Raw genomic sequence first — 14904 nt, 5'->3', positions numbered from 1 at the left:
ACATAATATGTTAAAGTTTACACAAAAAATGAAAGAGAAGGCCGAATTACCTTCCCATTTACGGTTGCAGAACCTTTGTGGTAAGGCTACAAGCCTACAAATCCTGGCCAAAACAAATTGAACGATGCAAAGAGCTAAAATAGTAATTTAAGTTCATAATATTAGGGTTCTATTGTCCACCAAACAAAACATTTCACTGAGTTGTAAATAAGTGACAGTGAAAGAGTGTGATGCCTCCCTGTAAAATTGTTCTCTTCTCTTGTAATATCAGCACCAAACCATCACCATGTGACCGCAGATTACCATTTCCCCACATGTGGACCTCGCACTAAGCAACACAAGACAATATATATAGTACTTCATTTAATTTGCTACACTTAAGTTTAATTTAATAACTGACTAACATTAAACTAGGACAAAATGGGTCCTGTCCCACAAGTATTCCTCAATCCTCACGGGCATAGCTCTATGCATGGAAGAGTACTCAGTGTCCAACATTCCACGTAGCAATACCATTTTTACAAAGAAAATAGTTTCAAATTACTTATGCATGTTGATGTTGCACAGTGACAGTCAAGCAAGCTGATGACTATGAGCCTGTTTATTTTACACCTGAAATCAATTCTTTCCATGGTAACTTGAAAAACATCTCACTTATATTAAATTATTCAAAACCAATTAAACTTGAGTTGATTTTAACTAGTGAAATTTTCAAGAAAAAGAAAAGAAAAAGGTACATGTTACCTTAAAAATATCCCCAATTCCCACTTCTATTTTTATTGCCTACAATTCAAAATCTAGAAATGCAGAACCTGAAACCCACACTTCAATTCAATTGTCACCACAACATACATTACTATGGCAGAGAAGTGCAGCCTACAAACTGCAACCAGTAATACCCTTGATATGAAAGAAAACTAATGAGAGGTTATGTCACTAGAAGTGATCTAAATTGTTCAGACATATCAAGTTGTTGAGAATAAAGCACTCTCACTGTCCTCTGCCAATGCCAGTTATCTCCAGCAGCTTTTGTTTGGGAAGCAAAAAGGCTATCATGAAGGGTCTGCTCCGCAGACAAGAAAAGAACAAAATAACAATATAAAAAACTTGGAACACAACCATACCCACAAGGGAGAAAAGAAAAAAGAGTAATAACCACAAAAACCTGCATTACAGATGCAACAGACAAGAATAAGACCAGAAAGATACCTGATATGTTATTTCTGCCTCTGTACTCTCCTTATTCCCACTGCTAGTATCATGCATGCTAGCTGGATCAAGGTTGTCACTGTGCAACAAAATTAATATCAAAATAGTTGAAACGAGGTTGTCAATTGTCATTGTGCAAGAAAATGTATATCAACAAAGTGTTTATCCTGCTTTTCTGGAACTTATCATGGGGTTACAATCAATTCACCTGTAATATTAATTTCCTTTAAGGCTGTTGTTAATATGACTATGAATTTGTGGTGAGGGCAGAGAAGCTCTATAGGAGAGACTACATTGGTGATGGCGAATGTGATTATACTTAAGCCTAGAAGGTGCAAATTCATCAGCCTTCTTTCTTGAAGTTGAATAACTTGCTGTAACTCGTTCTGCTCCTCCAATTTTCTTCTCAACAAGATTCTCATGTGGATTATGGAACATTCTTGTTCCTGAAGAGAAAGGACTTAATAAAGCTAAAAACAAATAGAAATAATACCCTGCAAGTATCAGCATGGCAACTTTTGGGGATTTATAAGGAAATGCAAATGCATGGCAACTTTTTAGTATGATCCATCTCCAGCCCTAGTAGAATTAAAAATATCAACACGAGGAAAGAAATATGAACACAGAAAATTGATTATTACCAGATGGAAATCATAATCTTATGTTATATTTGTTCAATTTTTTATATTTTTAGTTTTTAATATTTTTTAGTAAGAACTATAATTAGAATCTTTAAATCACGATGAGACCCGTGGTATCCTACAAATTTGGATTCTTTAAACCGGGAATGAAACTAATATTTGGTTTGAGACTTAGGTAAACTTTATTATCCCTCTCTAAAATGTATTGTGAGGTTATTAGCTGCATTCATTGAGTTTGCAAGTCTTCAATACAGTATTTTCTTACATTTTTTTTTATTATTGGGCTCACAAGCCGATTCATTAGTGATTAGCCCTTAGTTAAATGAACTAGACGCAAGAATTTTTCACCCCAATAATACCAAATTTTTTTAAAAAATATCCAAATAATACAACCCAAAAATTATTTATATGAACTATACAAATCATTATTTAAGGTGAGATTTGATTCCTCACATATTTCTCACCTTTGATTCTCCAAAAATTAATTTGTTATTTTTTATTTATTTAGCGTCGATCAAGCTGACGCAAAATATAGGAAAATTACAAACTTTATTAGAATTGATTCAATTATTTTTAACTTTCACAGTATTTTCTTACATTTTTTTTATTATTGGGCTCACAAGCCGATTCATTAGTGATTAGCCCTTAGTTAAATGAACTAGAGGCAAGAATTTTTCACCCCAATAATACCAAATTTTTTTAAAAAATATCCAAATAATACAACCCAAAAATTATTTATATGAACGATACAAATCATTATTTAAGGTGAGATTTGATTCCCCACAGATTTCTCACCTTTGATTCCCCAATAATTATTTTGTTATTTTTTATTTATTTAGCATCGATCAAGCTGACGCAAAATACAGGAAAATTACAAACTTTGTTAGAATTGATTCAATTATTTTTAACTTTCACATAGATGATGTTTGATATCAAACACAATAGAGTTTAGTGTTAGTTAAGTTGACACAAAATGTTTATATTAGATTATAAAAGAAAAATTAAAAAATGCTTTTTTTATTAAAAAAATAAATACTTTTTTCATTCACATGTACTTTGTTAATCTTTATTTTAATTTTTTAAGATTATAAAATATAAGTACAAAAATGAAGAGTATTTTATAATTATAAAATTTACAATAAAATACAATTATATAATAAAAGGTTAAATAATAATTGAAATAGTTACAATAATATTTGTAATTTTCTTGTATTTTACATTAGCTAATGCTAAATTAAAAAAATTGTAAAATGATATAAATAAAACAAAGGTGAGAAATTGATTTAGGAAAAACTGATTTCTTATCTTAAATAGTGATTTGTATTATTTATATAAATAATGTTTAGGTTATATTATTTAAATAATTTTGTAATTTTTTTTATTATTGAGGTGAAAAATTGCTAGACGCAAATCAAATAAAGACGTGGTCCGTTTAGTAGGCGGGCTATTCTATCTAGTCTATTTAAATACAAACTAAAAAGTTAAATAGACCATACTATATTCGCCTATATTTTTTACATTTTTCTCATCTTCCATATCATTTCCTTTTGTCAACAGTTTTTTCCCCATTCTTTAATGATTTTTCCTGTCAAAGAGATGCCAAAATGAAATATATGTTTTGGGAAGAACATGTATTTTATATTGAAAAATACTTTTTTTTTCTCAAATATGTTTATCATATTTTTAATATATTTGTTTTTAAGTTTATTACTTAATTTTTTTTATTTTACTATCTAATATTTTTAAAATTTTATTTTAAAAACATGTAATTAGTCTAAATCTGTTAAATAATCACATTAGACCCAGTTAGCTTATCACATCATCATTTAATTAATGACTTGATAGTATGTTAATTTAACATGTCATTACTTAATAGATAAGATTAATGATAAATATAAAAAAATTTAAAATGTTAAATAGTAAAATAAAAAACTATTTTTTAGATAATAAATTAAAAAAATGTATATATTACAAGTATGAACAACATATTTAATCTTATTTTTTTTTATTTTCTTACTTCAGGATCTTACATTGACAATGTCCAATATTTTACACCTATTCAATTTTTTTTATTATATTTAAAATAGTTATTTTAAGCTAAAATTCTTAAAAATAATGACGTAATAATAATAAGCTTAAAAAGTTAAAACCCTAAAATTTGGAGCCAGTGACAACTTAGTAGTCCACAGCCACGGAGGAAGTCAAAAACCCAAGTGGATGATGGGTGACGACAAGAACTAAATGTAATCGTTGGGGTGATAGAATAAAATACAATACTTAGAAAAATAATGGGGCAATCCATTTTATCCCTTTAGACGAATATAATTAAACTAGTTTGGGTAGGGTAGGACCATATCCTATCGTTTTATCTTTGGGAGATCAAATCATATCTATCTATCAGCGGCAAGGCAATTCAAGTTGTGAAATGGAGACCCTCTGCTCTGCATTGGTGTTCCCATCTTTCAGAATCAGAACTTCAGCTTTCTCCAAATGTGGCATCAGGGCTTCCATTGCCGTTGAGCAACAAACTTCCCAGACTAAGGTTGCTCTCCTCAGAATTGGTACCAGAGGAAGGTACCCTCCCCTTAAAAATAACACCTTTAGCTTCTTATGAGCATTTCTTTTAAAGAACAAGTCTGTGAAAATATTGAGTCCTGAATCTCTTCAAAACTTTGCCCTCATTTTCAAATTTAGTTTTCAATGCTAGTTTTATGACAGAAATGAAGACAATTCCTGTGCTTGTATGTGGATTTGTGATTGTCGAAACAGAATGGGCTTTACTTTATGCAACAGTTATGCTTCATGAAGATTGTCACATGATCCTTGATTAAACGATGCTGCTTGCTTGTTTTTGTTTGATGTACGAAAAACAAAAATTTCAGAAAGAGGATAAATGAAATAATGGGTGAAACTGTGAAAGTGAAATGCTTGTAAATTGTACCCATCTTGGTAGATTTAAGTTGACTTCATAGTTCATACCCTTTTAAACTCTAGGGATTGGAGTAAATTTAAATCATTTGAAAGAAAAGCAATCTTATCTTTGTTTCCTTCTGTAATGAAAATTTTTTATTAATTTTTTACCCGATTGATTGTTATTAGCTGCGTGATTCTGCTTGCTTCCATGTTTGGTTTGACAAATGGTCTTGGATTCCCCATGTTTATTTGGGTTTATTTATAATTTTGTTATATTTAGAGCAGTCCACTAGCTCTGGCTCAGGCATATGAGACCAGAGACAAGCTCATGGCATCACATGCAGAGCTAGCAGAAGAAGGGGCTATTCAGATTGTAATAATAAAAACAACTGGTGACAAAATACTATCACAGCCACTTGCAGACATTGGTGGGAAGGGCCTATTCACAAAAGAAATAGATGAGGCACTCATAAACGGTGACATTGACATCGCTGTCCACTCAATGAAAGATGTTCCTACGTACTTACCTGATAAAACAATTCTACCATGCAACCTTCCACGTGAGGATGTAAGAGATGCATTTATATCCTTGAGTGCAGCTTCACTGGCTGATCTACCCTCAGGAAGTATTGTTGGTACTGCTTCACTCAGACGAAAGTCACAGATACTGCACAGATACCCATCTCTAAATGTAAGCTTGTATTATCATGATTTTTCCACTATATAAATGTTTCCATTAATATTAAACTCATTTCTCTGTTCTTGACATTATCTTTTTTCATCGTCTTTTATCTTTCTAATTATTATACTAAAAGCCTAAAGCACAATTATGATTTCCAATTCCTTTTACAAGAGAGAGAATGGGCACTAATATCATCAATTCATTATCACTGCTGTTTTCTTGTGAGATGATTTTTAGCTGTGGACCATCTGTTTTGGTGACTTTAGTACTTTATAATTTATATAGTTAAGGTCATCTATGGGAGGCATTCAAATTTTTATTGGGGGAGGAGGGTGGTTAATTTTGTTTATAACCAATTGTAATTTAGATAAATTGCCGTGGATCTGGGATTCTGTATGTTATTCATGCTTAAAAATCAGCCCCTAGATTGGATGGTTTCTCTGTCAAACCAAGGATACAATGGTAGTTTGTGGACAGAACGGAACGGCATGGTTCTGTCCTGTTCTGCCTTTTTTTGGTTCCACTCCTTAAGATGTCTTGCCTTTTTATCTTAATATCCCATTTTGTTCTATTTTAAGATACATCAAACATAGAATAAAACTCATGTTATGCTCCATCCTATTCTAACATGTCTACCAAATGCTATCAATAGATTTCTGAGGACATGAAATGGGGACTGGTATTGCTTCATACCATTGTTATTTTATTATAGGTGGTATCAAATATGGTAATAGGGCTTAATACAATCAGGGCAATGAGTGTAAACTGTAAAGTGATAGACAGTGTCATGATTGAGAGTCTTTTACTAGGATAATGGGCATTACCTGTGTCTTCTTATAAAAGTCTAGCCTTCTTATATGATTTCTATCTGTATGATTGTGTTTCTTTAACATTTCCTTTTTTGTGTCTTGTTTCATTTAACTGTTCTCTAGTTCTTCATTAGTGGCAATTTAGTTTTCTGGACCACTGAATGATTCTTATCTAACCTATAATTTTAATCTCAGGTGGAGGAAAATTTCCGTGGCAATGTCCAAACAAGGCTGAGAAAACTCAGTGAGGGCATTGTCCAAGCTACCCTATTGGCATTAGCTGGACTCAAACGTTTAAATATGACGGAAAATGTGACTTCGATCCTATCAATTGATGACATGCTTCCAGCTGTTGCCCAAGGTGCAATTGGAATAGCCTGTAGAAGTAATGATGATAAAATGGTGAGTATTTAATTAACTATAATGCATTATTTGCATCATCTTGCCACTTGGGCCTGTTACAGAGATGTTTCCTTAGATGATAATTAGTTAATGATGGATTACATTTTGTAATCCATAGTATAAGAGACTTTATCAATATAAGAGACTTTATAGTGAGGACTGAGGAACTATTCTATCTTAAATATTTCAAGGAGAAAACAATTCCGAGCTTGATACAATTGCATAATTATTAGTTTAGTTTCTCTTTATGTGGTTGGCTGATTTATGCAGGCGGAATACCTTGCTTCACTGAATCATGAAGAAACAAGACTAGCAGTTTCCTGTGAAAGAGCCTTCCTTGAAAAGTTGGAAGGGTCTTGCCGCACTCCTATTGCAGGCTATGCTAGCAGAAATGAGGATGGCAATTGCTTGTTTAGAGGATTAGTTGCATCCCCTGATGGAATCCGTGGTATGAACTTCTTTTCAATTATGACTATTGAGACTTGTAGTTTAGTTTCTAAAGCTTCGAAAGTTATTATTATTCTTTAAGCATGTCTGTAACATGGTTTGTGCAGTGCTTGAAACTTCCAGAATTGGCCCATATGCTTTCGAAGATATGATAAAGATGGGTAAGGATGCTGGAGAGGAGCTTCTTTCTCGAGCCGGACCTGGCTTTTTCAGTCGTTAACAATCCACCACATTAAATGGCCAACACAATACTTGATCAGGGAGGTTGCACGGTCAGCTCTTTCAGTTGACTGCATCCCAAGTATGTCTATTCTTCAACCATGTTGTAAAGACTAAAATATTCAGCTGAGTTGGAAAAATAAGCCACTCATCATGGTCCAATTGTTGTATCTTAAGGTGATTAGAAAGCCAAATTTTTGTAGTGTTGTGTGTATTATTCATAGTGTAACGTGGGCGTTTGGTTGAATGATATTTTTTATAGTAGCTTTCATGTCTGCTACAAGTTTTCAAAAAAGTATTTATATCTAAAAATAATTTCCAGCTTTTTTAGGTGACTTTGGCCATCGCTGTTAAAATCTAGCTAGCTACCTTCTACCTCAGGTGGCGTCAACAAGGACTAAAGAATTTGATCACTGTCGCTAATCAGTAATAATTAATATGTTCACCACTGTCATTGTTGACATTTGCAGTTATTGTTGAGGATAACACAATTATTCTTAATGAGACTTAATACGTCAATATGAATTCAATTAATAAAACTATTAACTTAATGAGACTCTTAACTTTAATATGCAAAACTGCTATGTTGTTTGTAAATTGATAAAAAAAAAATATATAATAGATTTAGAAAGTTTAATGTAAACATAATGAATTATGTAAAAATAAGTAATTTTTGTTAACAGAGACTACCTGTAGTGTTTTTTTTTAAAAAAGTATTACAATTTTTGTATTTTCTATTTAACATTACTTTGCATTAATAGTAGTTTACATTTTACCATGTAAGTTTTTTTTTAATCAAATTGGATTGATTTTCAAGAGAAAAAATATATTATGATTTAATCACTTCAATTTTTTATCATTCAATTAATTTGATTTAAAATTTAAATATTATTTAGTCCAATCTAATATGAAGTAGTTTGAATTGGTTTTAGTCTTATTTTTATTTTGGATAAATATCTCATCCTTGAATTTGTTAAGGGGTAACAATTTGATATCTCAAAGATAAAAATTAAATTTTTTTATCTTTAAACGTGTAAACAGGATGACAATTTTATTTAACCGTTAAGTTTCAACCATTGACTCTAATTCCATATGGCACCTTTCTACATTTAAATTTTAATTTTACATCTTCGATGAATCTTATCAAATTCAAGCAAGAATATGAAGATTTGCCCTTTCATTTTATTTTTTTTGAGTATTACTAAATACTAGCAGCATTTTAATCAATACTGTATTCTATCTTGACGTAATCCCTCAATCTGTAGCAATCACGCGCGACTACTACACAGCATTCAGTTTCTTCTTCGTTTTTGCTTTTTTTTTTTTTTTTTTCTCTCAAAATTGCGATTGCGTGGTTGTGGAATCTGCAGAACCTATGGCCATTCAGAGTGGACGAGCTAAGAGATTCGAAGCAATTGGTGAAGAAACTGAGCATCCCCCAAGACACGAAGCAATTCGTATTCGCGCTGCGTGATCCCCATACCCAATCCATCATTTACATTCTCTCCTCTCTCAATTTATCGGAGCGATCAGCCTCCGATGCCATGTGTCTCATCAAGGAGATCAAACCCGACGCCGTTTTGGTGCAAGCCGCCGTTTCCCCCTTCTCCGAGCTTCAGTCCGAAGAGGACTCCGTTCCGGTACCGACCTCTTCTTTCGGGGTAATCAAACGTTGTTTTCTTGATAAAATTGGTAGGGACATGTACGAGAGTGTTGCATGTAACTTTGTGTTGAGGGAGATTTTCGGGACCAGTTTTCATGGTCCCTTGTTGGCTGCTAAGAGGGCTGCTGAGGATGTTGGATCTTCGTTTCTTGTTATAGAGTCTCCTTCTTCTTGGGGGTAATAGTAATAATAGTGATAATGATAGCAACTCCTATAGGGGGAGTCATTTTCGGAGTCTTATTAATAGTTTGGTTCCTAAGCAGCATGCTGCTTCTTGGGCTCCTTCGGCTTTGAAGAGGTTTTCTCTTGATAAGGAACTTAGGATGATGTTGGCCAAGGCTTTATCTGGTTCTTTGGATCCACTTTTGCTTAGTAGTGGTGCTAATGCTGGTTCTGTTTTGGAGAAGGGTAATGAGGAAATTCAGCCATCGAGTAGTTATGAGACCCCTGGTTTTGCCAGGTCTATTTATGCTTTGCTTGAGGATTTGTATAGTATATTTGGTGATCTTCCGTCGCTTGGGAAGGCACTGGCACATGTGCAGAAGATGCTGTTGGATGTGAATAGAGGGGAGGTTTTTGATAAAAGAACTGTTTCTGAGGTCTATACTTTCTGAATTGCTGTTGGGGGGCTTAGAATTGCTCCTAATAATAAGGGGTTGAGGCCGAGTAATAGGAAAGGTGCTGCAAAGTCAGATAACATTGAGTTCTCGGAGATTCTGGCTGATGACAAGTTGCACACTCTATTTGCGCAGGCCATTCGGAGTCAGACTGATAAGTTTAAGACCATTGTGGCGGTGGTAGATGCTATTGCCTTGGCTGGTCTTAGGAAGCACTGGGATACTCCTCTTCCTGTTGAAGTCAAAGAGTTGGTTGGAGAGCTGATCACAAATTCTGAGGTCAAAGGGGTTATGATGAATCATAGTGAGAAGAAGTGGTTATTAACAGATAAACCTATGGTGGCAGTAGGGGCTGGAGCGACAGCAGTTTTTGGAGCTTCATCACTGACCAAAGTAGTCCCTGCATCAACACTGGTGAAGGTTATCACTTTCAAAATTCCAACTTCACTCAAAATCAGTCTCAGCCAGATGCAGAAAGTGCTGGCTTTTGCCTTTGGCCATTATAAAGTTGTGGCTCCAGGGATTGCGACTTCAGGAGCCAAAACATCTGGCATCATGAAGGCAGCAGTATCTGCTGAAAAGATTTGAGCTGTTGCTCACGGTGTTATAGCCTCAGCTGAAAAAACCAGTATTTCAGTCATGAGAACAGCTTTCTATGAAATAATGAGGAAGCGAAAGGTGCAACCTGTTGGGTTCTTGCCTTGGGCTACATTTGCAGGCAGTATTGGAACTTGTACAAGCTTGCTTTTGTATGGTGATGGGATTGAGTGTGCTGTTGAGTCTCTCCCTGCAGCCCCCTCCATTGCTAGTTTAGGTCGTGGGATTCAGCATCTGCATGAGGCATCTCAGGCAGTGAGGCAAACAGAAGGAAGTAGAATCCAAGCATCAATAGAATCTCTAATAAAAAGAATATAGAAGGCAAGGGATTGATAGAGGGATAATAGAATTTTTTTTGCTGTACAGTTATGATTTTCTTCATAAAGTGATGAAAAACTGATTGGTAAGAGTTCAAGAAATTCTTCTGTATATATTTTTCTCTTACAGAAACATTCATATTTTATGCTCTGCTTACATGGTGAAGCTTATAATCATGTATTCCAATTAGAGTAGACATGAATGACTAAATGCTATCAATGGATTTCTGAAGACATGAAATGTAGTCTTAAATAACATGTATAATGATGTCAGACAAAATTCTAATAGATCCTGCTCAAACATACAATGACCCCTCCCCCCTTTTCCAGTCGTGTCTCCCTTTTCCATGACGAGAATTTATAGTGAGGACCGAGGAACTATTCTATTTTAAGTATTTCAAGGAGAAAAGGATTTCGTATTTGATGCAATTGCATACTTTAGTTTTCTGTATGTGGTTGGCTGATTCTTGCAGGCAGAATACATTGCCGCACTCCAATTGCAGGCTATGCTAGCAGAAACGAGGATGGTAATTGCATGTTTAGATGCTTAGTTGCTTCCCCTGATGGAACCCGTGGTATGAACTTCTTTATATGATTATTTGAGACTTCTAGTTTAGTTTCTAAAGCTTCAAAAGTTTCTATTCTTTAACTCCGTTGTGCAGTGCCTGAAACTTCCAGAATTGATCCATATTATGCTGTTGAAGATATGATGAAGATGGGTAAAGATGCTGGGTGGGGTTTCTTTCTCGAGCTGGACCTGGCTTTGTCAGTAGTTAACAATTAAAATTAACTGAAATTGAGATTAAATTTTATAATTTTTTATAGACTATAGTTATCTTTAATATTTGTATTCATGACTATATTTATCATATTTGTATCTACGTATCTATATAACATGAATAAATTAAATTAATAGATTCTTAAGGAAATTTCCTTGATTGATGTCCCTGATATATCAGCGGGCAAGGAGTGGGTGTGTACTGTGAACAGTGCTACTATAGGACTGTTTATATAAACATGCGAGTCCGAAAACTTTAGAAAAAAACATGGGTTAAAATCATGATTTCCTTTAATTAGATCAAAAGTATATCCTTATCTGTTCACCGTAAAGATAAATTTACTTTAGAAAAGTGAGGTATCTAACGTGTACAAATGTTATTGTTGGCAATTTAATTACTCGCGTTTCTTGTAGCGTCCTGCGCAACTAAACATTTATTCATGCAGTGAGTATAATTAACAAATTAACTAATGGTCTATCGAAACTTAAAATGGACTAATTGTCAACTAATCGACTAGGCCCTCCTACTCTATTAGGATTGGAGTGTTGATGAATTATCTTATTTTACTAATTTTATAGATGTAGTTTTTTTTTAAATGTAATTGTTATCTTTATTTATAAAAGGAAGGAAGTCTGGAATCCTTGTCCGCCCAAACTGAGGTTAAATTTGTAAATATATTTTAATAACAATAGCACTAAAAGAAAGTTAACAAATATTCAATGAAATAAATTAGTTATAAATTATCAATTTGTATCCTCAACCAAGTCCAAATTCCAAAGCTTTATTTGTATAGAAAAATGAGAGATCACTTATATTTATTTAAATGCACACCATGTTTAATTAGCATTTATTATCACCGGTCAATCAAAAGCCATAATTTGAAATATGGAAATTATCACCGGTCAATGAAAATACATAATAGTATTAAATATGAAAATAACATGATAACAGTATAAATTATATTCTCCAGAAAAATGAGGGTCGCATTGAAATAACAAGCAATTAAAGGCAAGGTAAATATTACTAATATAATCAACATTGAATTAGCCTTTAATTACTATTACCGGGACAATGAAAAGCCATAGTTTTCAGCATGACAACCGTAAATCGACATTTAATTTCCCCCTATTATTATTCTTATAAATTGACATTCAATTCATGGTGTTTTGTTAATTATCTGAGAGCAAGCCAACCAGCAATTTCTTACGTATATGAAGGCATAGTGCTTTTTTACATATCTGAGAGCAAGATACACTAATTCTGCTGCAATTTCAATAAAGTTTTGCTTCTTCCTTTTTTGTCTTTTCCAATTACATGCTTTCAAATGCAGTTACTATCATCTGCCTTTTCTTGTTTTTTCAAGAGTTACATTTTTTGTTCTTTCAAATTTGAAACAAAAATACTGTAAAAAAAGATAATATTATTATGAAAACCCTCTTCAGTTTCTTGTTTTTAAATGCGTTTTGTGCTCTAAATTTAAAAGTCTTTTCAGCAGTGTTTTCAAATCCAGTGACCTTTGGATTTTTAATTTAATTCTTATTTCTTGCAATTTTTTAGTCCATTTTTTAAAATGAATATCCTGAACTAAATTGTTGCAGGATTTTATCTTCTTCAAGTGTGACCCATTTCTGCTGGAGTGTAGAGGTATGTCGTTCATTACTATAATTTATGTTGTTATATTTAAATTACATTAATTCATGAAAGGTGACGTGTATATATTTATATATATTGATTTATTACATTTTTCTATAAAAATTAAAGTCAATAATCATGCACTATTTGTTTTTGTACAGATTCAAAATGGCTCCGAAAATTACATTTATTATTATGAGTTTGCACCTGGAAAGATTGACTAGAAGATACATGATCGTGTTATTATACTTTGGAAAGCTCCTAAATTCAACAATCCTCTTATCCTTCCTTCGTTACTTTTCAAGAGTTGAATTTTTAATAAAAAATTATTCTTATTTATCTTTCATTTTCAAAGTTCAAGATAACATTAGTTTTTTGTTGTCAATTATGCCCTTATTCCGATTAATTATTTTACATTTTTTTTATAAAAGTAAACTTCAACGAAAAATAAATTAGTTATTGATCAAATATGTAGTGGTGTATGTACACATTTCTAGCTTGTTTTCCCAATAATTGTTTATTGCCAACAAAAAAGAATTAATGATAATATATGCTGTGAATCTAAATTTAGAAGGAAAAGTTGGTTACATAGACAGAGAGAAATTAAACTAACGGATAGAGAGAAATTAATGAAAAGGCAACCAATAGGAAAACAAATTATAATTACTTACTGAGAGAGAAAGAAATGGCAGCCAATAGTAATTGACTTTGTTGGTTGGAGTGAAAGAATCTTAAACGACTGTTATAAATGAACAAAGGGAGTAACAAATAGTGTTGAGTTGCTTTTGGTGGATGAAAATGTATATGCATAATGCTTTTTAAAGTTGTTATTGAGCACAAAATTTTCTTCCTAACATCTTTATTTCCTTGTCAAAAAAAACATATTTATTTATTTCAGAGTTCCACGATTTAAGCTACCATTAGAAGATAATTTAACAATCGATTTGAAAGTTTGGTTGAAGATGAATCGTGTTACATCATAGAAAAATTGAGTCTCTTGCACGATAATGGAAGATACAAGACAAATAGACATAAATACCTAGCTATTGTTGATAAATTGAATAATTATTTGTTGCATTGATTCTTTGTGATGCTAAAACTTTTAAGTTGTGATAGTCTTTGCTCAGTGAATGAAATATTGATAAGCTATATGATCTTTATATACACTCCTGATCAGTATTGGACTTCCAATCCATGTGTTAAATGTCAATATTGGAATGTTGTTAATGTTAAGGGATATTGATCAATCTTTTGGTTATGGGACGGTACTCGACTTATTACTCGGTACTTGACTTATAATTACTCAAATTAGTAGTTATGTGATGAAGCAGTATTGGACATAAGGTTTATATTCTAAGATTGTCATTGACTTCATTTGCTCACAAGATTTCCTTTAAATTTCAACGTAAATAATTTCATGTTGTTTCTTTTGAAATGTCAATAAGAGTTAAGAAAATCTCTCAGACATGTTGTCATCTATCATTTACAATATGTTACAGTTGTATATTATTATTTTATGGGTTACTTTACGTGTTGGTTTGAAGATACTAAAAGAATTCAAATGTTTATAAGGAAGGTTTTGAGAATTTGAGATTGTTAAGCTATATATACTTAATCTATCATATATTTTGTAGTTGATATTATATCATTGTTATTAAAAATATTTCAATTGTTTTTTAAATTTCCATTGATTTTTCATTCCCATATTATCATATTTTTCTTTCAAGTGTATCGCACGGGTCCATTATGTATTTTTTCTTTAAATATAATTAAAGTTTCATGCACGTAGCATGCATGATAAAGATATGTGTTAAATATTAGTATATTTATTTGATTCAGATAAAAAAATACTTACAATGATCTAAATTTTATTTATCTGATTTGTCTCAAAATTAATTAATTTTGACATGAAATTTTAAAAATTAGAACTAATACATTTTGAAAATTGAGTATCGGTTATACTTCCAGTCATTTTAA

At 32.4% G+C, this 14904-nt stretch overlaps 2 protein-coding genes across 3 annotated transcripts; both read left to right on the top strand.

Annotated features, from left to right (window-relative positions):
• Positions 1-4204: 4204 nt before the first annotated feature.
• On the top strand, positions 4205-7586 carry LOC100812733 (porphobilinogen deaminase, chloroplastic-like). 2 transcript variants are annotated; one of them, NM_001255715.3, is made up of 5 exons: positions 4205-4424; positions 5049-5454; positions 6450-6656; positions 6927-7104; positions 7211-7572. In NM_001255715.3, exons 1-5 carry the CDS (start codon positions 4276-4278, stop codon positions 7321-7323), a joined length of 1053 nt encoding a protein of 350 aa, NP_001242644.2. In that variant the 5' UTR covers positions 4205-4275; the 3' UTR covers positions 7324-7572. The 2 variants fall into 2 exon arrangements, with proteins under 2 accessions (NP_001242644.2, XP_014619832.1); XM_014764346.3 differs by having other exon boundaries at positions 4285-4424; positions 5044-5454; positions 7211-7586.
• Positions 7340-10190, top strand: LOC100790252 (uncharacterized). Its single transcript, XM_006592944.1, has 4 exons — positions 7340-7375; positions 8693-9136; positions 9249-9535; positions 9620-10190. Exons 1-4 carry the CDS (start codon positions 7340-7342, stop codon positions 10188-10190), a joined length of 1338 nt encoding a protein of 445 aa, XP_006593007.1.
• The last annotated feature ends 4714 nt before the right edge of the window (positions 10191-14904 follow it).

The sequence above is a fragment of the Glycine max genome, chromosome 12 (assembly GCF_000004515.6).
Source record: "Glycine max cultivar Williams 82 chromosome 12, Glycine_max_v4.0, whole genome shotgun sequence".
Lineage (NCBI taxonomy): Eukaryota > Viridiplantae > Streptophyta > Magnoliopsida > Fabales > Fabaceae > Glycine > Glycine max.
Note: the sequence above shows the minus strand (reverse complement) of the source record. Positions and strands in the feature narration are given on the sequence as shown.